General features: G+C 34.7%; 1 protein-coding gene across 1 annotated transcript in view; it reads right to left on the bottom strand.

Annotated features, from left to right (window-relative positions):
- The window catches only part of LOC146998546 (uncharacterized), a 124,117-nt gene extending 106,398 nt beyond the window's left edge, over window positions 1–17,719 (bottom strand). Inside the window, exons 1-3 of the mRNA XM_085810215.1 lie at window positions 17,473–17,719; window positions 9,493–9,587; window positions 5,470–5,771 (exon numbers count right to left, since the gene is read on the bottom strand). Of these exons, the coding sequence (XP_085666341.1) occupies window positions 5,470–5,771; window positions 9,493–9,587; window positions 17,473–17,719 (644 nt within the window). The remainder of the gene's footprint in view (window positions 1–5,469; window positions 5,772–9,492; window positions 9,588–17,472) is intronic.
- Between the last annotated feature and the right edge of the window lie 8,476 nt (window positions 17,720–26,195).

Raw genomic sequence — 26,195 nt, 5'->3', positions numbered from 1 at the left:
TAACTCCCTTTTTTTCAATATGTGTTTGGAATACTAAGAAATCTTAATCTCTTTTCATGTATTAATAAAGTATGTGTTTAACTTACAATTTCCGTCTACAACCTTTTTTATATTACAAGTTAATTAGGTATGATCTCGCTTGAAACTGCGCTGGATACAAGGTAAGAGAAATCATTTTGCTCTCTACTTTTGTTAATTTTTTGTGAAATTTCGAGGCTATAAAAATGTTTTACAACATTTATAACGTGCATTAGATGCATCTTTTTCTTAATCTACGCTAAAAAATTTCGCTGAGTGCCATTATTCTGCACAAACAGACGCGCATTATTACCGCAGTTGTAAGATTACCCATTTTTACATAGCATGCAGAATATTCTTTTATGATTAATCTTATTTGTCTCTTTTTTTAATTAAGGAAACAAATACAAAACCTCTTGTGTTCCAAGAAGTATTCCATGAGTCTTACAGATGTAAGTAAATAACTCGTAACACAAGGAGATACAATTCAGCAATAAAACAATATCTAAGTCTGGAGACAGCAAAGAAAAAAATATAAAATACAGATAGTAGTAAAAATACTAAAATGTACTATGAATAATTAAACTATATTAATATTCCTATAAAAGAAAATAAACCAACTTAATAAAAAAAAATGAAATACTACTTAAAGATAGAACTGATACAAAGGGAAAATGATACGTCAACAGTAGAGTACATCAATACATAACGTAATTATACATAGACACTACGCAAAATAATACAATGACACACACAAAAGACAAAAATCCAATCATATAAGTAATTCTATTAAAAGTTCAAAGAACAAAAAAAGACTGTAAAGGTTTCGGAGCTCGTAACGAGATCATAGAAAATAGGAGTCCAGCAAATAGAAAGCTGCCCTAAACTCACTTTAAATGCATTTATGACACTCGCATGCAACCTACAAGCAATAAAATATATTCCACTTATTCCGCAGCATCGCCGCAAGCACAGAGTCTACTAGTAACAATACTGAAACGAGTTCAGTAAATTCTAAAATTCCCATGACCGAACAAAATCTGTGTAAGTTTATATTGTGCAATTTCTAAATCTGAGTAAGTTTTATATTTAGTTATTATTTTTTCAACCCATCCGATTGAAAGTATCTACACTTAAGTTGTTGAAAAACACTTCGGAAAAATCTCTTAGTCCACTGGGCCTTCGAAGAAGCAAGATATTCAGCATTCCAATCAACCACAGTTTTCTTCCAAGCCGCATGCTTCCAATAAGACTTGGAAACAGACAACATTGAATCAGTATCACGATAAGTCGCTTGCTCAGCCAAATAGTCAGCGTTCTCATTACCGAGAATACCACTGTGGCCTCGAACATGGGTAAAATGAATATCTGCAGTATATCCAATCGCATATAACAGGTGTGGCCAACCTGCGGCTCTTTGAAGGATTATTTATGACTCTCGATAAATGTATCCCAGTTCCTTTTTCATTTTTGTGTTATTATATTTAAAAAAATTATTATCTTTCCGTATGTGTTTCAAAATGTCTTTTAAATTACAGACAACAAATATGAAAGATTAAGTTCAACGTTCTAAAAAATTTCATTTCCGTCCATCGTCTCTTGATTTTTTTCTGAATCCATTTGAAATTAAATTAATTAAAGGTGAGTTTTTCCAATATAATTACGACCCAAAAAGCATCTGGAGAGTTAGAATTAATAGAGATGCAAGAAGATCAAGCTCTACAATTAAAATATAAACCGACGCAGATGACTGAAATTTGGAAATTTGTACGAGAATCGAAGTATCCTGAATTTAAAAAGGCTTCTTGTCGAATTATTTCAATATTCGGAACAACATACTTATGTGAATCATTTTATTCCACTTTAAAATTCGTGAAATCCAAACACCGATCAGTATTAACTAGTCAGCATCTCAAAGAATTACTGAGGTCTGTCACCAATTATTCACTAAATTTTAAAGAATTATTAAGAGAGGTAAAATAAATGTGTTTAATTTTTAATATTTAAATTCAATACACATATATTGTACTTTTATTTATATGTTTTCAATAAATATAATTTCTGTAAAAAACATTTTAATACCAGTTTTTTTTATACCTTTTAAATTGTATACCTTTTAAATGCGCATTTTGTATACCTTTTAAATGCGCATTTTGTATACCTTTTAAATGCGCATTTAATTGCGGCTCGCGAAAAATTTCAAATTTTGAAAAATGGCTCGGATTATCAAGGAGCTTGGCCACACCTGGCATATAATATAGAGTGAATTTATACCTCCATTTTTCAGTCGATAGTATATCACGTATAAGAGAGAGAGAAGAAAGTGAATTTGTGCAAACAAGATATTTAAACGTCTCATTCTCATGACAAGAGTTTTGTATCCATTTAACGGCAAGATTTAAGCTCAGAAGCTCAGAATGAAAAACAGAACATGAATATGGTATCCTACATTGAACAGCAACATTCTCCCTGCCATCTTCTTAAATAACAAATGCAAGGCCAACCTTTCCATTTAACTTACTACCATCTGTGAAACAAATAATTCTATATTCTTGGAAAACATTATTATCATAAGTAACAACTGTCACAGGGTTTCTGTCTGAAGGGTGAGGCAAATTTGAAAAAGAAAGCATTCCATTCAAGGAATCACGAAGGTTGTCTCCAAAAAGTCTATCTCCAACATTCAAATCATTTAAGATTATTAAATCAATAGTCGGAACACCAGAAATAACGAATGGTGCCTCATAAATAATAGTACCGTAACCACGAATAATGTGGAGGAGAAATCTTCTTTGAACTCTTCTAAGAAGTTTACACTCTATTTTCCTCCTTAAATAAGGATTCTCTGAAACTCTTGAGTCATAGGAAATTAGTCGTACAGTGGCCTGATCATAAATAAGTTTAAGAACATCACTCTTAACCCCATAATTGTTCTTTGGAATTTCCAGTAAACCTTGGAAGAACTTTTTCACTCTAACTGGAAATATAAGAAAAATGTTGCTTCGTCTGCAATTTGTTGTCCACAACTATTCGTAAATATTTACTCCACAGCACTTCTTATTCTTTAATGATAACTTTCTCGAGAGTTAAATCTATAAGTCTACACTGATTTTTTGGTGTATCATCATAACTTTTGACTTAAAGGGTTAAATTCAAGCTTGCAGTGCTTTGACCAATCAAAAATGTAGTTTAATATATTCTAACAATGAGCATTGGCGTCATTAATGTTCTTACATTGTACTATAACAAGTAAATCATCCGCAAACGCGATGTGCCCATTCCACTTGTCTGACAGTAATATTTGAGCAAGTCCGCAATTCTCTAACATTATCGCGGCAAGGAGCGCAGAACTGCGTCTGCCATTGGCATGTTCTTGCGCATTTTATCGGTACGGCAGTACGACTTTACCTAATTCCGTCCCAGTTTTTGAAGGAGAATCCTGTGGGAGATGGATCTGAAGGTCATTAATTTCTAGCACTAGGCCAATCGAGGGAACGTTCAGTTCGCTTTGTAATTTTAAGTGTCCCTATGCCGGTGCAGTGTATAGTGCAGACAGTATGCATTTGCAAACACCGAAAGTTTTTAGAGAGTCGAACCTGGGACCATAGATATGACAGCTAGCGTTGTTAACCAGCCAAGGTGGCGCAGAGCGTTTAAAGCCACATTAACGAAGTCGTATGGCAAACGATACGCGCTTTGAATAGTTCTGTGAACATTCTTATACTGCTTGGAGAGGTCCATCTGACTAAAACGATGGTAGCTTCGAGAAAGACTTTTTAAGGAGTATTTTGGGAAGATTATTTAATTATGACAAAATATCCTAACCTTAATGCCTAAGAGGAGGGATGCCTTCGTGATGAGTTTAAGGAATATTTGATGCTTTGGTTGCGTATTCGGATGTTCAGCAGGAATTTATCCTGCTCTTACCAGAGCTTATCACTTAAGGAATAGTGTCTAATATCCAGGCTACAATATTGAAAACTTATTAAGGAAAAGTGTTTATCATTTAGGTTATGCATGAGAGAAATGTAAAACTACCCATGCAATCAGCCATTCCACTAGAATTCGAAATCGAATCCAGCTATCAGATGTTTTTACATTCAGTCACTTCTGAGTCATAAGGCATTTAAAAGTATAATTGGAAAGATGTGTTCAATCATGTACTAAGATACAAATTAAGGACATAAATCGAATTTAATCTTTAACATTAAGGTGGTTAATAGAGACCAGCAGAAACAAAAAGGAATGGTTCGAATCTCTCGTAAAACTTGGCTGTATATGCTTGTCCTTTTCTCTTCCTCACTGGTGTAATATCGAATTACTTCAATTTTCTTCAAAAAATTTAAATTAAAAATAATTACAGGCAAAAATTGTTTCCCGCTTAAAATTATTTTGTCTTAAACCATTTATAATAATATTGTTGCGTTTTTCTCTTTCTTCTGACACCAGTTGTTGGGTTATTTTCCTCCTTCACGTTCGTACGGGGTTTATAGATTTGGAGTGAATAATGACGACACTTGATGAAGTATCGAAACACACTTTATTTATCAATATTAATCAGGACAGCTCCAAAACACTTTTACAGTCGTCGAAGATCTACTATAAACACGCTGGAAGAATCAGCGACACAGCCTTCACACTGTCAGGCAATAACGGTGGAGACAGCTTCCTGCAAAGCACCCGACTCTGCTTTCCGGAGTACAGCTCCCGACTCTGCTTGGCCGTTCTGGGAACTCCACGTACTCTCGAGACTCTCCACGCTACAACTCGCGATGCCCTCGACGACACACGAGCACAGCTCGCGACTCTTCGGTTCAGTCATTCCCGGAGCTCAACACGCTCTCTCGACGATGCACTAACCGCGCTACACTAACAGACTCCTTCGGTGCACTCGACGACCCACTCGGCACTCGCTGCCCGGCTGTCAACTCGATAGACTCCGCAGGGATTGACTCGCTAGACGAGACACACTCTCAATACTACTCACTGACTGGGGACCAGCAGGGTTTGTATAGCTTTCGTCTTGTGTTCGAGAACATTCTGGGCTAAGCCGGTAAGAATTTGTTCCAGAAGGTTCTCCAACTTTCCATGGCATATCGCCAATTTTGTCGCCAAATGGGCAATTTCTTGCCAAATGTGTCAACCTTGCCACCCCTTGCCATTTTATGGCAACCCTAAAACTGCTTTGCGGGGAAGCCATCTTACCGCGCCTGTACATTTCGTAACACTATTCATAAAAAGCACATGAAAGTTCTTAAATAATAAATAAAAAAAATAAATAAAAAACAGTTAAAAGGTACCAAGCCTCTTAAAACAGATAGATCATTAACGATGAATTAAAAAACTGGATGTATTTAAATATACATTTTATACAGATTCGTATTTAGGTAATAATCAATCAATTTGCAAGTACAGTGCAAGCAAACGTTAAATTACATATGCTTCAATTACCTGTTTCTGTTGCAGAATGTAAGTGCCGGTTGAACCACTTCGAAAGGATTACTCACCAGTACGTTTACTACCGTCGGATATGCGAAATACAATGACAAAAAATTTAATGTCTGGTAGACGAAGCCAATGACGCAAATGATGAATACGAAAATTTTTATGACCCTTTTTAACCAACTTTTACTGGTAGCTATTTCTGGAAAACTCGTGATCAAAGAGCTTTTGAAAACGGTCTTGATGTAGGATAAGAAAGTAGGATATTTATTATTGCGGCCACCAGTCTTCTTTTCGGTTCGCCCATAGATCTGAAATTTAAAATAAATAATTTTGTACAATTTCTTCGAAAAACGTTTTTAAAAATCACGTTTAGGTAAAAAATTAAATCTCATAAGTTTTATATTTAAGATACTAGACGCTTGTGTGAGCAACTTTCGAGCTAACAAGCATAACTGATTAAAAAATAAATAAAACTCTTAGCAGAAAATGAAAAAACGGCTAAATCTAAAATCAAGCATCGATCTAAAAAATAATACTTTTCGTTTATTAGTAAATATTTAACTTGGTTGAAAGCAGGTTCCGTGAACAATAGATAGTGCTATCAAATTTGGCGCCAAATGTTTCAACCATTCGAACATTTTAGCCCTGGGACTGACTGAGTAGTTAAAACTGCTGAATACTGATATTTAGATGGAGGTTCAAACTTAGGCGAACAGGCGTTTGGGTAATTAGCATGCGCAACGTGTATACCAGCCAGTTTCCTTAAAACGTCCTCCACGAAGGCATCCCTTATATTAGCAGATAGTCCTCGTGCACTCTTCAATATTTAAATAATCTAAGCTAGCGAACATTTTAAACTTACAGTTCGAATGGTTAGGTTTAGGTTTCGGTTATTTAATTACGGCAAAGCCTCGAGGGCTATCTGCCTAAGGGGAGGGATGCCTTCATGGAGGACTTTCTTTTTGGCTCTTATACACTACAGTTCAAATGAATTCACGTGAAAATGCTCCTGCCAACGATAAGGCGAGCAAGAGAGAAGACACGTTGAGAAAGCGAAGAATTCATTAAATGAGAAACTTAAGGGATTTTATTTTAAAAAATCTTTAAAATTTTAATGCTTAAAATACAGAAAGAAAAAAATTATTATTAATTAATGGTTATTTATTAATTAATTTTTGGCAGAAATGTCTGATAATTTAAAAATAATTTTGGCAAACATTTCATATTTTGCTGTTTTCTGAAAATCATAAGAACACCTGTTTAAAATACAAACGAGGAATACACCTCGTTCGAAATAGAGGTTTTTTTGGTTTCCAATTATATAAAATTTTAAATCGTGCGAACTGTATTTAATTCAAAAATATCGTCTCTGGTAGTGGGAAAACTGTTTCATTATATTTGCATAAGAAATTCTACAAATTCGCATAAAACGTATAACATATAAATTCAAAATTCGGGGTTTGAAAGGCACATATTCAAGTGCAGAACTAAGTTTTTTATTTTATAATAACAGAGAAGTATGCAAACTCTCCAGATGATTAAACAATGTGCATAAATTTTCTAGATTATTTGGAATTTGGAGCTCTAATTAGTATTGGGATTACTGCTTTTGGCTGCCTTGTATTTAGGCCCGGGTTCGAAGACCAAAATAAGTTTGGATGTTTGTTCGTATATAGTGTCTGTGCAGCATGGGACTGCTTAAAAAGTCCTTTCAAGTGGCTTGATATTAGGGAAAGAAGCATGGAGATCTCCGTTTAAAATTACGTCCTCGCATCCGTCTCTGGGTTATTCTCCATCAAAACTGCGATGGAGCACCTTCGACACCGTTCCTGGTGACAAGATAGCTAAATGACCGATGGCTTACCGACTAATTCAAAAAGCTGCAGGTATCCGACATTTGAAACAAAAACTACATAAAAATTATATTTAAACGTAGTGCGAAATTTATTCAGCAGCGTAACTGTTGGTAAATTGCGAGAAATTACTTTTCTTAGCATGAAATTAAGTAACCTAGAGAATATGTTTACATTACAGCACACAGACAGCAAGTTTATCGTAAGGCGATTTTGTTTTCGTGTGTTTTACTGATATAAGGTAGTAATTTTGCAGCTGAAAAAGGTAAAAATTGCAGTAGGACCTACCAACAAATCAACCCTCCCCCCCCCACACACACACAAAAAAAAAAAAAAAAAAAAAAAAAAAATCTGAATGGTTTCAGATTTGAAATTACGTCCAAAGAGGCGTTTTTTTAGCATTTTGTCTGTTACATTTATTTATTAAACATCACATTCTTCGCACTTAAACCATAAAACTCAGTTGAAGAGCAATATCGCAAAGTAGTTTTAAATTGAGCATATCTTTAGAATTTCCGATACAGAATTTCACGCGTTGAAGATATTTTTTTTTGTTTTTTTGTTTTTGTGTGTGTGTGTGTGTGTGTGTACAACGTTGTCATTGCTCGCTTTGAAATCCTCGAGTTTGTTAATCGAAAATTCGTTAAAGATTTACAAAATATGAAATCGATAATAAAGCACATTCCAAATTTCAAATTTGGTCTTCCATATTCGTAGTAGGATAACGCCATTCGAAATTCGATGGCTCTGTATACCGCTGTTTTATCACAATGCGAAAAATACGTTTATGCAGATTTTTCATTATTCAATTTTTTTCACATATAATGCAGGACTCTAACATTTGGTGGCAACAACAGTTTGAAAAGTGAAATGGACATTTATAGTGAACCAACGCAAAATCGCAAAGCGAAAACAATAGTCCTTCAAAGACAAAGTCCCTTTGGACTACAAAAAATTATCAAATATGAAGTACAAAAATTGCTGGTGTACATAACTAAATAATCAATACATCGCATTCTCTTACTGATACTTTTATTTAAGAATATCTGGATTCTGATAATTTTACCAAATTTGCAAAGTATCCTATTTGAAAAGTGCATAATGCTTACTAGAATAACGTATTTTTCTAGTAAATATTAAGTACTTTTAAATAAATAAAAGCATTTGCAATTTTTGTATGTTGCTTTATAAGAAATTATCGCATCCTCCCATGCATGCCGTCCAGATGGCATTCAGGAAGACCGGAATTCGAACCCAATAAGAGCATAATTTGAATTCTCCCACTTTGATGAACCTAATGGTTCTGCAGTGACACCCGGAAAATATTTTGTAGAAGGTAGTTTGTTATTATCAGAATTTGGCCGTCTCGGTCTCGTTCTTCTTCCTTAGTTGCTCTTTAAGTTGCGACTCTCCCCCCCCTAGAAGCTTAATAAGGAATTAACGTATTCCCTCGTGCATGCTTTTGGGGTGTAACTGATAGCATATTCGGCCAGCAGTCGCAGAATTCGAAGTTCGAATTCTGATAAAGGCATAGCTGATTTTATATGTCTTCTGCTTCGAAGAGCCTAATATCTATGAAGCTTTTTTTTTTTTCCAATAATGTCAATGTTTTATGAAAAAGGTCTTCATAGGTTTTCAACAAAATTGCAATCTGCAGTTCTACGTGAATTTTAAAATAATTCAAAGTTTACACGTTCAAAAGGAAACCCTTGAACTTAAAACCAGTTGTGTATAAAAAATAAAGTAACAAAAAATAAATAAAGCTTATACCATTGTCGAGTCATTAGGTTTATTTCGGAAGTAGGAGAGATGAAAAATATGCAACGCCTTCACTGAGAATCGAGCCACGGACCTTTGGAATACGCCCCCATCGTGCAAACCACCTCACCACGAAGGCATGCCAAGAAGGTGGTAGAAATACCTTATATACTCCCCCCTTTTAAATGGCGACTGGGGTTTCTAGGGTACTCAATCGCCAAATCCTGGGTGTGGAGAGTCACCATCCACCACCCTTTTCGTTCGGGCGCCACTGTAGAGACATTAGAATTTTGGAAGCGGGAAAGATGAAAAATGAGTAACCGTCTTCGCCGGGAATCAAACCACGGAACCCTGGAACACGCGCCCAGCTTGCAGACCACCACACCACGAAGGCATGCCAAGAAGATGGGAGAAATACCTTATACCATATCTGAGGCAAAATGTCTGTTCTGTTTCGTCGTGCTTCAAGAATTCTTTTTTTAACAATCATGTTATATTCATTAGGACTTTCAGCTAAGTACAGATACATTTTGGTGCATTATGTTATAAATACATATATTTCGTTAAGGGTGCCGTGCTTGCTGGATTACAGCATGTTTTTAAATTAAAAAAAAATACTTTGGGGTCCATAATATGGATACTGAGAAAGAAAAACGGGCTACTTTAAACACAAGTTTTATTTATGCTATAAGAAACCTAGAAAATTTTGTTTAATACTACTGTATTTTTTATATACTTTTTTCTGAAAGAAATTCATATTTTTTACTTTTGCTGTCTAAAATGTTTAAGAATTGAAATTAAGCAGAATCAAACAAAACAAGCTTTGGAAATACCTGCTATGAACTTTAAAGCTTTTCAGTTGAAGTAAGGCACTCTCCTTTTGGCAACACTTTTGAAATTTTTCCAAAAGAAAAGAAATTTTTCGCCAACGTAAATGCCCCGATACTTCAAATCTAAGCTCAGTCCAAGGCCTTAAATTTTTATTAACTGTTTAAATAAAAAATGCATTTATAATAAAAGCTGCTTTTATTATGAAAATAATATTTTTCTAAATTCAGTTTAGTTCAATGAAAATCTGAAAAAAGAAAATACAACCTAAATCATTTTCCAGAAAAGTAGTCTTTCATACAGTTTGCGTTGAAAAATTTAAAACTCAATTCTAAAACGTCGTCTAAATAAGATCGAGTTCATTTAGTTAATCGTTAATTTCAAAATTGTTTCACGATACGCATAATGGTTTACATACAATCTTCGTTCTTATCTAGCACTTTGACCGTGTATGCGAGCTACTTAGAAGTTCTCTACGAAGGCATGCCTCCTTTTAGGCAGATAGCCCTACAGTGCTTTGCCATAATCATATGAACACAACCAAAGCAAACCACTTTGGTGGCTAGGAAATCAAGAAGCCAACCAAATGAGACCTACAGCAACAGTTTGATTCTTGATCTGATAAAGAAATTCTTCTAGTCTTTAATTCTTAACTCAAAAAGTACTCATAAATTTAATAATCTAGAAATACATAATAATAAAATATTAATTGTTTATATTCTAAGGATAACTCAAAAAGTAATCAAGTATGAAATTTTTGTTCGCTACTAGCGAATTATCTGGTAGCTTTTGAGAAAATTTTAGAATTTAATAAAATCTCCAATAACAGCACTCTGTCGCCAAATACAATTAGATTTGCAAATTTTTATTTCCTACTTACAAAGAATTGCTGCAATCTACATTCAGTGTAAACTATATTTTTATTACAAAATAAAATGTAGGAAGGAAGATATTATTAGAATAAATGCATTTTAACATTTTACTGACAAGTAAACCTTCTGTCCTTTGATAACGGTTTTCCGAAAACTCATATATTTTCTGAAAGCTTATGTCACATGAAGAAAAAATGTGAAATCTTAAGGGCAGAGGAACAAGTTTTAAGGAGCTATAGAACCCATAAGGTACCAGTAAAATGTTGGAAACATGACACCAAATGTCGCTAAAATGCTCGTTTCACGTATTTATATGATTTAATAATATGGTAAAAAGGGGAGATCTCAATATAAAAATACTCGCTGAAAAGAAACTATATACTGTTACGAAACGTCCAGGCGCGGTAAGATAGCTTCCCCGCAAAGCAGGTTTAGGGTCGCCATAAAATGGCAAGGGAAGGCAGGGTTGCCATATTTGGCGAGAAATCGCCCATTTGGCGATATGCCATGGACGGATGGAGAACCTTCTGGAACGAATTCTTACCGGTTGTGCCCAGAATGTCCTCGAACACAAGCCGAAAGCTATATAAACCCTGCTGGTCCGCAGTCAGTTAGTGCGTCTCGAGTTAGTCAGTCCGCGCGGAATCGATTGAGTTGACAGCCGGGCAGCGAGTGCCGAGTGGGTCGTCGAGTGCATCGAAAGAGTCTCTTAGTGTATCGTCGAGAGAGGGTGTTGAGCTCCAGGAACGACTGAACCGAAGAGTCGGGAGCCTTGCTCTGTGTGTCGTCGAGTGCATCGCAAGTTGTAGCGTCTCGAGAGTACGTGGAGTTCTGAGAACGACCAAACAGAGTCGGGAGCTGTACTCTGGTGCTTTGCCGTGAAGCTGTCTCGACCTTATAGCCTGATAGTGTGAAGGTTGTGTCTCGGATTGTGTCAGCGCGTTTATAGTAGTTCTTCAACGACTGTAAAACGTGACTTTGGAGCTGTTCTGATTAATACCGGCCAATAAAGTGTGTTTCGATATTCCAGCAAGTGCCGTCGTCGTTATTCACTCCAAATCCACACGAACCCCATACTTACGAACGAGCGTGAAGGAAGAAAATAGCGTAACAACTGGTGTCAGAAGAAAAACGTAACAGTACGTTGGGATGCTGAAAATATGACTTGTTATTGACTTCAAACAAAATCTATTACAAGAGAGAATCCATGTGCAATTCATTAAATAAACATTGAGACGGGCAGAATGACAGTTAACATTGGGCACATTTTACAAAAGCGATAGCCTCACACTTTCCACACTCATCATTTGTCAATGAATCGAAGTAGTTATCCATTGGCGCAATCCATATTCCAGGTTCGTCGTCCAAGTATCCTCCCTTATATAACGCATACTTAATCACGTTCTTGAAACGATGAGCGCAGAACTGATATAGTGAAAAGTCTGCAGGGCCGGAAACCTATCGCGATGCCAAATGTGTTCCTGTGTCTCGATAATGCTTGTGTCCACTATGTAACGAGCAAACGATTTGTAGTGTCTGAATAAATGAATACCCAGAGACTGGATCTTTCCCGTATATCCTTCAGGTACCAGTTCTTTTTGAAGGACTTTACCATCGGGTACTTCGGAAGCAGACAATGCATGAACATACAAGAAATAGAGACGTCATAACGTGAAATATGTCCATCTATACACACTTTAATGACACTTTATGGGTCCTATAACTACTTAACGCTTGTCCCTCTGCCCCTAATAAGATTTCACAGTTTTTCTACTTGTGACATAAGCTTTCAGAAAATATATGGGTTTTCGAGAAACCGGTATCAAAGGAGAGAAGGTTTACTTGTGAGCCAGTCGTTCATTGATTATTGTTAGTATTTTATGTTCTATATTTCAGCAACGAGGTGCCTGTGTCATCTTCTGAGCATCTACATTAATGTTTTCTAATCTGCTGAAACTTTTCAAATGTTATACTTTAACTAATATCGCACAGTATACAGAACAAAAGTGAAAAATTTAGGTTAGAGATTGGATTGACGAAGATTGTAAAGTTAAATATTTTAATGGCAGCTTGTGATAAAACATTACATTAAGTGCATGAGTTAAGCTTACATTACATTGTGTGCAGGAGCTTACATTTCTTTTCACAATTATTATTTTTTATGGATATTTCCAGGCTACATGATTAGATTATTTGAGCATGGCAACGAGGATAGACAGAATACGAGGGCTATCCGCGTAAGGGAAGGATGTTTTCATGGAAGGACTTTCTAACTGATTCATATTCACGTTATATATGGGGGAAAACCTGCCTGCATTTTAACCTAAGCCGAACTACCGGTATTTAGCAGTCCCACAGGACTTATCTGAAAATATTTTCATCTGTTACAACTCCAAAAATTTTCAAAATAAGTAAAGAAAAAAAATCCCCGCATACACACAGAACTAAGGAATCTAAACCCACTTTAGATGATCAGTGCTAAGAATATTCCAGAGATGAAATGTATGCTATTAAAATCTGTGGGCGTCTGTCCGTTTTTTTTAGTTGTTTGAGTCATTATTCCCTCCGGAACGGTGGCAAGTTTAATTTAGAGAGAGTAGTAACCCCCCCCCCCGCATTAAAAAAATTCGTGGGATCCTTTCTGATCTTCGTACGATTTTAATTAGCGGAGATATTAATTAAAAACTCTGAAAACGCTAATTTTCGCCTTCATTTTCTCGAGGGACAACAGTCTCGTGCATTGGAGAAAAAAATGCTTTATTTCGAAAAGTGTTCATACTGCTCGCTTTCAAATCGTAGAATTTGTTAATCAAAAATTTGTAAGTTTTACAAAATATGAAATAAAAGTAACATTTTGAAACATTAAACATATTATTATTATAAAATGTCACATTCTGATGTTGAAGAAAGCACGCGATTGCATGTAACATCACTTTATGTCGAAAATTGTGCGTTAAGGTCATCCTTTTAAATAATAAATAGCTGCTGTTGGTAACTTTTTTTTTTTTTTTTTTCAGGTTAGTATAATTGACACGACATATTATTGGTACGTTAGTTCTTCTATCATTATCGAGAAAAAGTTGTTATATTACATTAAATTTAAATCATGACGTCATACGAATGAAGCGATACCTGAAGCGTCAAAAGTTTTTGTTTCCCGGTTCGGCAATAAAAAAATTATTCGCGAACAGGCTATTGCTTGGAAAGAATAAACTAATTTCTTTCATATCGAAATGTTTTCATACATTTACTTTCAGAGATACGTAGTGTTTATAAATTTTGCTTTAGCTGCAGCCCACTAGTAAATTTCTAAAATTCGAAAGAATTAGTAACTCACCTTGTTAGATTTCTTGACCCGAGTATTTGCAATAAATCCGCAGCTAAAATAATTTTTCCATGACATAGCTTTTTTCATGTTTTGTAACCCGACGTGAATTCAGATATAGTCGAAGATTTAGCCTTATTTCTGAATTGCGAATTCACAAAACTTCAGACAAAAGCCAAACAAACTTTTTTCCTTTTAATTTTTTTTTTATTTAAGCAGCCTGTTGAAAAAAAGCTATACCTAGCATAATGTAAAGAGAATAATTTAAAAGGTTTAGATATTTTTAATTATTTATGCAACTATGAATTTCAAATTAACCGTGCCACTTTGCGTAAGTATTTGTAAAAACGTTTTAATTTTAATATCCTCCCAAATGGCCTTCGTGTACTATTAATTATTGAAATATTTCTTCCAAACAAAATGAATGCCATTAATTCTGTAATTCAAGGGAAATAGTTTGTTTCTGCAAAAATATTTAGAGGAATAAAAAAGAAAGTAAAGCAAGGTCTAATTTATTCTGCAAATGATTAGACTGAAACATTATCCATTTCAAATAAATTATGCATGGTACTGAGATTTACAAATGAAGTTAGCCAAACGTTTAAAATCAAGCCAGTTTGTAATTGATTACATTATTATCAAAAATTCCCTCAAACAAACGGATATTTATATAATTGCAACAATCAGATTCATGGATTATTATTCATTGCTCAGAATTATTATTCATTGCTTCGTTATATGCAATTAAATCACAACAACAAAATAAGAAAGCAAGCACGCAATTATCTCATTAAATATAATCGATAAATCAGAAATATACATTTGCAGAAATGCCTTGCTTTCTACCACTTCTAAAAATGCATTTCAGCTGTTGTGTTGCCACGCATAAAATTTATAAATACTAGCCACTGCGCCACCAAGCTGTCTGTCAGAAAGAGAAAAAAAGCCAGGTATATCTACTACTTTTTTTTTACTTTTACACTGCTAAGGAGGACTACTGACCGGGAACAAGCCTTTGCAGTCCGCCCTGCAGACATTTATTAAGTCTAATTAAAAAAAAAAAAAAAAAAAAGATTACAGAGTCACATCTAGATAGGGAATACAAAGGACTACCTTGAATACATATGACATTCCTGATAGCATAGATTAAAAAAAAAAAATACTTAGAAGTACAAAGCTGCATTGATACAAAACTGGTAAAGGTAAAACAAAAACAGTAAAATTTAAGACTAACAATGGAATTTCAAGCCTGCAGTTATACATCACACTGACTTACTATTATACACTTACTATAATTCCGCACATTACTAATGAAAAAACATATTATGCAATATATTACTATAATACTGAACAACACACTAACATAGTAAAACTGATACTACAAATAAAACACACCATATACACTGCTCGTATCAGAAAAGTACACACTGACACAGTAAAGCTGATACTACAAATAAAACACAACATATACACTGCTCGTATCAGAAAAGTAGACAATTCTGTACATGATGCTGTACTGTAACGCTAAATTTAATCAAAAGAACACTAGACAATAACCTTTGGAAACAGTCACAGTGAAATTAGGAATATAATATATTGTAGCAGATTTAGAATACGAGTCATTTCAAAACATTAAATCCAGCAAAACATTTCAATACATATTTACAAAGTTCTACAACCAAGAAAGTCTGGTTCATTACTACTATTATACATCACACTTACTTATCGTTATACGACCCTAAACTATTACACTCCACATTAATAGAAAAAAAAAAACTTATACAAGATACTTAATGGAATACTGTACATACACTGAAATAAAATGGCGAATACTACAAAATAACAATCAATATACAATATGCTTATCAGAAAGTTGGTTCTGTGGCCACGAATATTTGTTAGAAACTGTTGCATTTTGCACAATACTAGAAACTGTTACAAAACATATGCACACAATATTTCATGGTACTAGCCGAGAGCTCTATATATGTATTTACTATTATACCGCAAACTTAATTTGAAAACATAACACAACGCACTTACTACTACTATAAAATCTACTATAAAAGCAATTTAAATCCTATTTAACATGAATTAAAGTTTAAAATATGTTTCCCGTGCTGTCGGTCTGAATTGTTACACATGGCGGCTCAAAGGCAGACCGTGTTTATATTTTTAAAATGTTTAGTTAAAAAACAAAAATTCTAGAAAATCGTCTGTTTAATATTGTTTCAAAAGATGGCAGAGATTATGTTTTATAACTTGTGAAAATTTCGAAATTTTATAAAAGATATAGATTTGTGTGTTGGAATTCAGAAGTCCTAAAAAAAGACTGTAACATTACACATCAAATTAAAACTAAGTAAATTATTTTTTTAAAACGAAATGCTAAGAATAATGTATTTAAACTTAAGAAACAGAAAAAAAGTATCCTAAAAATTTTGCAGGTATTGCGCGAATTAAGCTAGTAAAATAAAAGCAGTTTTTCTATGAATCAAATAAAAAACATTGTGTATTAATTATAAAAAAACTAAGTAAATTAAAATATTGTTGAGTGAGTACGGGTTCGTTACGAAATGAATGCACAAGTCCGATGAAAAATGAACAAAAATTTATTATATCACAAGAAATATGCTTAAATTTCCTCAAATTATCGTGCAGTATCACAATAGCTCACAGTAGTTATCTTTTAACTACTCAAATGTTCAATAGAACTTAATTCCAAAACAGCTAAAGAAAGCTAATCCGCGAATTCGCTACAATCAACAAGAGCAGTTTTCTAAGCAACAACAAACTAAGTAATTACCACGAACTTTATTTATTTATTTATTTCTGATTCACCTCAGGTATACAACTACTTTGAGTTTTGACCTGTACAATCTGTGCAGCCTATAAAGGCCATTCACGGTTTTTAGTACATTAAGGTGCTACTGCACCTCGCCCGGGGCGTGACATTAGAACAAGGTGCAATCATTCCGTGGCGAAGTCAAGCTGAATATACGAAAATTGGGAAATTAGTACTTGGAAAACAAAATCATCCAGCATTCAAGTCCTTGCATGATGCATTCGGTCAGGATAGTAGCGTAAGGTTACTGAGATAGGGTGCGCAGTCCAGCAGATAATCAGGAGTAGAACCACAGCAGTGGGCGTAATCACAGTCCTTAACACATAGCAATTAATTCAGAGTCTCTAGCCTGCTTCCAGGCAAATAGCTAATTTTGGCAGTAACACAGTACTTGGTTAAATAAGGTTAGATAGAGCACAAAACACAACTTCATATGTACACTATTTACATATTTACATCACCACCGCACATTATGGTGAATTGACCGAGGTCTCTTCACCACGCTGTCCACCGTAGGGTCATAATTACCGAGTTCTCTTAGCGTGTGCACTGGAGAATTATCCATTTTTTCGAAGAAGTTGTGCGCCTCCATGAGGATTTGTTCAGGAATGGGCTTTATTTTCAAGTCTGCATGAATGATGCTATTTTGTACAAACCAGGGCGCATTAGTGATGGCTCTCAAAATTTTGTTTTGAAGGACTTCTAGTTTTCTCCTATCCGTCTTATTGGCAACTGCCCACGCTGGGGCAGCGTAGAGCATAACTGGCCTAATCATAGTGAGGTAGATCATGCGTTTAGCTTTTAAGCTCAATTTCGATTTCCTACCTATAACAGTATAAAGCTACATGAAAACTCCGTTTGCTTTATTTACTTGGTTGGTTACGTGCTCTTTCAAGGTGAGCCTATAATCTAGGATAACTCCCAAGTACTTTGCGGACGAGCAAACTGGAATCACATCATTCTCTATCTTGATATCCGTGTTCGTAGTGACATTTCTTCTGCAGCGACGGAATTGGACAATTTTACATTTCGCGGTATTAATTTTAATTCTCCAAAGTTGACACCAAGCAGCTACTATGTTGATGTGAAACTGTAGGTTAGTAAGAGCAAGTTGGGGGCTTTTAGATTCCGATAAAATCACCTGTCGTCTGCATATTTCAGGGTTTTAGCATTCAGTGGGTTAGGTAAATCATTAACGAAAATGTTGAATAATTTTGGGCCAATAACAGACCCTTGCGGGACGCCTCTGACAATGATTTTCCTTTCGGAAAGGGAGTCTCCAACTCTCACGTGGAAGGTTCTTCTTTTTAGGTATGAGATGATTAACTTCACAAGGCTGACAGGAAAAAGAAAGTTATTTAGCTTGTAAATCAGTCCTTCGTGCCAGACCTTGTCGAAGGCCTTCTCAAGGTCTATGAAGCATGCTGCCACACCAGTCTTGTGGAAAAAAGCTCTCGTGATAATCTCAACGATATTTAGTACTTGAGGGGTTGTACTGTGATGTTTCCGGAAACCAAATTGGGCCGGGTCTATCAGATCCAATCTTTCTAGGTGGTCTGTAATTCTGTTGTTTAAAGCTTTCTCAAATATTTTTCCGATAGCCGGAAGAAGACTAATAGGACGATAACTGTCTGTAAGTGAGGTGTTTTTCCTCGGCTTCAGTATAGTGATAATAATCGAGTGTTTCCACTGCGAAGGGCAATAACTCGCCCTGATGCAAGCATTAAAGATGTTTGTAAGCACTATACACCTTGGAGGGAGTGCCTTCAGAGCACGATTGCTGATCCCGTCAAACCCGTGAGCTTTCTTGGTATTGATATGTTTAATGATAGTATGGACTTCTTTCGGGGAGATGAATTTTATATAATCCGTATTATCCCTGTTTTTGAGCATGTTAACGACATTTTGAACCTCCTCTTCGTGCTGAGGATTGGTCGAGGGGTTGGGCCTAAACGTCTCCTCAAGTTTCTCTGCGAACACATTGGCTATGTCTTCTTCAGAATAGTGGTTGGATCCCATGTGACTAATTGGAGCAATGTGATACGTCCTACCTTTTTTCATCGCATTCACAATTTTCCACATAGAGCTTGTATCAGTGCTAAAATGCTCTAAAAGATTATCCCAATTACTTGATCTGAATTCCATGATGCCGGCCTGAATTTTCCTGTTGAGGTAGTTTATAGTCCTTTTAAGTTAAGGGTCTTGCGTAACATTAAATCTTTTCCTAATTCTATTTCTTTCCTTTATGTCGTGAGATATATCTTCAGGGAGTTTATTCCTTAAGGTATCTCTGCAAGCATACGAAGAACTCTTAATCGCATTTTGAATTTTGGAAGTCAGCGAATAAATTTCACTTTCAATTTCCCCACTGTCTCTCAGATATGGGATTACAAGACATGTTCCGTAGTTTATCTGTAAAGCTGGTCCAATTCACTTTAGTGCGTTTCCTTGGAGGGTCAGGGTAAAAGCCGTGAAAATCAAACACTACTGGATAGTGGTCTGAAGACAGTTCTTTCTTGACTTCTAAGTAGGGATTCTGACTAATATTTTTAAGTAATGCAATATCTAGTATGTCTTCGCCACTTCGACAGTAGAAAGTGTATTCACTTGGGGTGACTAGATGTAAGTTATTTGCATAGATATAGTTTTTAAGCAGACTACCATTTCTGTTACCCATCCTGGCTCCCCAGGAGCGATCTTTTGCCTTTAGATCACCCGCAAGTATGGTAGGGAAATTCGTCGACATTATGATGTCTAAGTCCTGTAAGTTGATATCCTGCGGGGGGTTGTACGCTGCTACTATAAGGTAATTCTCATTGGTCGTACTGCTAGCAAGAATTGCAGTGTATTCTAATCTCGTCCTCGTCGGGAGCTTGATAGTGTTGAATTTAATGTGATTCTTGATCACAACTGCAGTACCTCGCGGGTAGTCCTGAGCCTATCGCTTCTAATAACGCTATAGCCTGGGATTTTGAACTTATCACAAGGCTTGAAATGAGTCTCACTTATCAACATAATGTCAATATCATGAGCCGATAAAAAGTCCATTAATTCAAGTTTCTTGTAGTAAACACCATTTGCATTGAAAAGGGATATCCTTAAGTAAGAATGCGTCGCATCGATCAGATTTGTCACGTGAGCATGGTTATTAGAACTCATATTCAATATTTGAAATGTATTCGATGGCTTCCATGCCGACTTCAATTTTACCTATTAGGGACTTCGCTGACTTAAACTTCGTAAAAAGTTTCTTCACTTTGTAAAGCTGCTTTTTGAACCAATCAAATATATTCTCTTCAGGTTTTCCGCCTTTCGCCCATCTGGGCCAAGTTTTGGCGTTTTCGTCAGTTTTTCCACCCGGCAAGGTGGGGAAGTCATCTTTAATCAAATTAAATCTAGCTTCCTGCTCTTTCGCTGAGAGTTGGGGTTCATTTCTTTGGATTTTATGATACTTTTCACATCCCTTGTATGACAAGACATGACTTCCATCACAGAGCGCACAGCGCGCCGGTAGTTTCTCCTTGGGAGTTTTGCACGTGAACGTTTCATGCCAGCCTGCACATTTCATGCAGCGGGCTCTGTAATGGCAGTGCTCTCTTGAGTGTCCATAACGCTGGCACCTGTGACACTGCACAGGTCCAGGCTTCTTCTTGTACTATCTGACTACGACATCAAGTCCTCGAAGTTTTTCCCAATTCCAAATCTTCTTTCCATCATCATTTCGCTTGGTTTCAACTAGAAACAAGGGTAGCTTCACTATCTAACCTTCCTTATAGCTGGTCAGCTGCCTCCCTTTATCTACGGGTATTTTTAACTCCTTCAGTTCGTTTTCAATAGCTTCTACTTTCATCGTTCTGGGTATACCACGAACTGAGAGGTTTTCCTCTTTTTATAAGGTTTTAAAATCGCGCGCGAGAATTTTCTAGTACCTTCTGGAAATCAAAAAGAGATATTTATTAAATGTTAAATGCACGCGCTCTTGTATTTTCAATTTTCCGGCTTAGCTTTCTTTTAATATTCGCCACGCGCTGCACTGCGTGGGAAATAAAACCATTTAATTTATAATTGAACTAACATTAGCTTTTTTTAAATATCAAATTCGTAACAATATAATAAACAAAACAAAAAAAAAAATCTGAAAGCTTTCACATTTTATATTACGGCCAAAAGGGCGTTTTATTTTTCATTTACACATACATACACGTTTCGAGAGCTTTTGGCTAGCGCCCCTTTGGCTAAAAATATTTAAAGATATCATATCTTTAGAATTTCCGATAGACAGTCTCGCGCGGTGGAGATAAAAATGTTTTATTCTGTACAGTGTCTTCACACTGCTCGCTTTGAAATCGTTGGGTTATTTAATCAAAAATTACTTAAAGTTTAAAAAAAAATAAAATAGATAATAAAACAAATTCGGAATTCAAGATTTGGGCTTCCAAGTCCCCATATTTGGGTAGAAAAGTACGTTATTCAAAATTTGATGACTTTAGGTATTGTTGTTTTTTTTCACAATGCGAGAAACATACATACATTCATATTATTTAATTTCTTTAAATATAATACAAAGCGCGATAATATTTGGTAGCAACAATTTGAAAAATGATACGCCGTTTATCGTGATTCAACGCAAAATGCCGTTTCGTGACTAATAGCCTTTCTGGGTTAACGCCCCTTTGGGTTAAAAATAGATGACAAGTTAATTTCATTATTAAATATCAGTCAACTCTTATACTATATCGTTTTATCCGAAAAATGAAATTAATGAAATAAAATCAGTACTAAGTAAAAAATCCGAAGGTTTTTTTTTTTTTTTTTTTTCAAATTTTAACTGTCGTCTAAAGAAACCCATTAAGGAAACCTCAGTTATTAAGTAAACCTTTAATGTCAAGGTTTTTACACTCTCGCTAAGCTAGCAGTCTACTTTTGCAATCACTCCTGCTAACGCTTTTTTTTTTTTTTTTTTTTTTTTTTTTAAGCCTTACTATTAAGCATTGTTTCCTGCGTACATGTCACATATAGTTCAAAAACAAAATCACAAAATTTTTAAAAGCTGCATAGCAGCATATATGATTGGAACTTGCAGCGCAGCGTTAAAGTGTTGACATACATTTTTATTGTAGTTTTTCCAGTCTTTTCTCAGTTCATCATACCGATGTTCAGTTTTCTAAGTAAAATTGCTTACAAAAATTTACAAAAAATTTTTTAGTCTATTTATTGTTAACGTTAAAGTTATTGTTAACGTTTGTATGTTAAAGTTATTTATTGAATATCACGTTCTTAGCACGTACAGTGCATATAATTCGGTTCAATAGAAAAATCACAAAACATTAAAAAAGAGCATATCGTAGGATATTCGATAGAATGGCTAGAGATGGCCATATATATTTTCGCATTCGTTATATTATTTCTTTAAAAACAAGCAGCTGGCGCGACGGGTCGCCTGAAATAGTTATTATAAAATAAGAAGTATTATATAATGATATTAACGATCGCAGGTAGTGTAATTTTATAAAAATAATGAATATTTCTAATTAGATGTTTCATTTCTTCGTTTCTTATACATTTTATTTAAATCAATCACGTTAAAAAGTAAATTAAGTACTGTGCACTAATATTAAGTACTATGTTTATTGCATTTAAATCGCTTAGTTTATTACTCAGTAGCCTTCCAGATTTAGTTTGAAAATTTCTTAGATCTTACTGAATGGCAACACGCTGGCACGTGGAAGACAGAGCATTTTAATTCCGACCGCGGTAATAAAATGCTTTTATCTTCAACTCTGCTGCGTGTCTGATACATTGCTTTCATAGAACTGAGTTTATAAATTAAAATTGAATCATAAATATTTGACATTTTGCCGAATGGCGACAGCATCGTGTGGTGGAGATAAAAATGTTTTATTTCAGTGTTCTTGCATTTAAATAGTTGAGTTTGTTAATCAAAAATTCGTTAAATTTTAACAAGACATGAAATAAAAAATAAAATAAATTCGGCTTCCAGGTGCACATGTTTGGGTGGAGGGCTACGTTATTCAAAATTTGATTGCTGTAAATACCATTGTTTTCTCACAGTTAGAGCAACTTACATACAGACATGCAGATTCTTCATTATTTAATTCATTTAAAAATAAAACAGAGCGATAATATTTGGTAGCAATAATTTGAAAAGTACTCCACCAATATAATGAACCAACTCAAAATCCTATTTCGTGACTAATAACCCCTTTTGGGTCAAAAAGAAAGAGAGAAATATCATATATAAAAATAGCAGAAGACTTCTTCTATAGTAAATATAACGTAAAATAATTTTAATTCTTTGCTAGCAAGGCGAGGGAGGAAAAAAGCAGATACAAAACAATAAAAGAGATACAAAAAAGAGAAACAAAGAGAAAACATCAATATTAGATAAATCTGTACAAAAATTGAGAAAATAGTGTGAGCTGTACGCGAATATTACGTTTAAATACATTATGTAATACGTTTAAATCCTATCCCATTCTAAGGTTCTTTTATGTTAATGAACCAGTTATCTTATGTATTGTGTCTTTACTGTCACTTCTCCCTTTCGTTTTCCCGCCAGAATGCAAATTAATTTGCGTGTATTTAAGAACAGGTTTTTATATTGTAAGACAGAGCGTCTACAATATAAAAACCTGTTCTTAAATTTCTAGTCTTCGGCCTTGCATTATAATTGCCGTTAGTTGAATACCCACACCGGTTACGTTTCGAGCCAACTTCGCGTTAATTGGTTTGTTTAATCTTCGGGTACTAAGTTGTTTGAATTTAAATTTCGAATTTGAATTTAAATTTCAAGGTAGTTTTTCTTAGTTTTAAATAAAAGAGTGTTTTACACCCTTCTCAATTTAGTTATTTTAGACGTAGCGATAGATCTCATCTTAGACCTAGAGATAGTTCTTATTTTAGACGTAGCAATAGTTCTTATTTTAGACTTAGCGATAATTCGCAGCCAGTCTAGCTATAATTTCGCTACAGTTTATGATTGCAAAGAAGATTTCTAATTTTTATACTATATTCAATTCGAAATAAACCGTATGCAGAAACCAAAAAACCAGAACCACAGTGGAAAATTGCATGAAAGGGGCAAAACATGCCAAAACCAAAAAATGAAAAAAATGAAAAAAAAAAAAAAAATTGCATCTTTCTTCGTATCGTCATCAAGGGGTTAGTGCAATGAAAGAAGTAAATAATTCAGCCTGTTTTGAGTGAACAAAGACATAAGTTCAGTACTATAAACAATCATCAAATTATACTGCGTCTTTATCAGTCCAAGCAATAAAGATCGAAGTAAGTAATGAAAAAATTGTTACAGTATAACATCAAAAACATAAACAAACTTTAAAAAGCTTAAAAATAATATTTTGAATAGGCGGAGTCCAAGAAACAAAACATGAAAATATAAGCAATCAAGCAATCCAATACATGGAAAAATAAAAACATATGAAAATTTTGGAACCATACAGGTACGGTAATTTTTTTTTAAATTTTACATCAAAATCATAAACAAGCAAAAAAGCTTTAAAATTGAATAATAATTATTTTCAATTTAAAGGGACCAAGTCTAAAAATGAACAGGTAAAAAACAGAAGTAATCCCACACGTAAGAAAATTGAAGAATAAAATGACGTCTTCTATATACATGACAAACATTTATTTAAACTATGAAGACGTTAAACAGCAGAGTAGAAACATGATATTACACAGCCCTTTGCACTTCTCTCTTACATGCAATACTCACCATTGACTTTGGCTAACTACGTATAAAAGTATTATGCAGCAGAGAACTTGCTTATCATGCGCATGCGCTAGGGAAATCAACGGCGGTTGCCAACATACCCCTTTCGACGTCGATTCTCCTATTCCTGAAAAGTAAAACAAAATAAATATTAAACAGTATTCAATCCTATAATTGTACAACAGTTTTTATGTTTAACAAGAGTCAGGGGTTCGAAGCAGGTCGTTTTGACGCTGGGGCACTTCGACGCCGTACGTTTCAACGCGGGAGCAGTTCGACGCCATATTTTTTTTCGTATTTTTATTTATTTTTAGAATAAATATCAAGTAATATAAATAAGTAATATGACTGATTTTTATTTATTCAGTTAGCGATTGTTTGCATGCATATTTGAAATAAATTATATGTGTGTATATGTGTGAAAGTGTTCTAGATTTTTTTTTTATTTTTTTTTTTTTTTTTTATTTTTGTGTGTGTGTTCTAGATTAGTGAGAAGCCCCCTCGCCAACGTCAAGGCCCCGGGACATGAAGGAGGTTGTTTTTATTTATTTATTTATTTCACAAAACAGCATCAAAAAGGCAAAATACAGAAATCGTAATTAAACAAATGGTTACAAAGAAGTTATATTGCAGACAAATATAATTACAAATAAATAATATTACGCATAAATAAGATTAGAGATAAATAAGATTACATAACAGAACTGTTATTATACTAATTAATTGCAAAAGTATGTGCCACACCCTTTAGGTATTCCATTATCTCTCGATTTTCAAAATCTTCAACTATTACTTTAATTCTCATATCATTCAACTATTACTTTAATTCTCATATCAGCTCGCAGATACCTATTCCGCTTGTGCGGCGGTTCATCTCCACGTACAAATTGTTCATAACATTGATCAATTGATTTTTGAACACATCTGAGACCATCTATGAATTTCCATAATATGGGGTGTAAAACAAAAAATTCGGACTGTAGACACCTGTGCGCTGCTTCCGCGAAATTATTATTGCGTCCTTCGTTATTTAAGGTTCTAGCATAACATGACTACATTTCTGGTTTAAAAGTAGGACGACGGCGACGATTATTTCTCTGAATCCTTCCAACATAATAATCTCCAAAGTAATCTAAAATCGGGGTTAAGTCATTAGGTAAATTCTCACTCAAAACTTCTAAAGCATTTTCAAGTTCTTCGATAGGCACAAAACTTAACGTAGGAATCATACGTACATAGGGAGCAAAATCAGCATCGGTATTACATCGTTGCATTAAATGGAATTCTACTAATTTGCGCTTCATATTTTTGACAAGGTAGAACAAGCACCCTTGAATTGGAAATTTGCTTGAAAAGGTGTTAATTAAGGCAATTTCAAAATCTAAAGAAATTTTTTTCGGCTTAAAAAGTATCTAGTTGTCTTGAATCATTTCAATCATGAGTGTATGTATATATTTTTTCCGCCTTGTCGAGTAAGAGGGCATAAATGATTGGCAAT

This window comes from Stegodyphus dumicola, chromosome 2, assembly GCF_044657685.1.
Source record: "Stegodyphus dumicola isolate Sdum_Otavi_A_Nest chromosome 2, ASM4465768v1".
In the NCBI taxonomy this organism is placed as follows: Eukaryota; Metazoa; Arthropoda; class Arachnida; order Araneae; family Eresidae; genus Stegodyphus; species Stegodyphus dumicola.
Note: the sequence above shows the minus strand (reverse complement) of the source record. Positions and strands in the feature narration are given on the sequence as shown.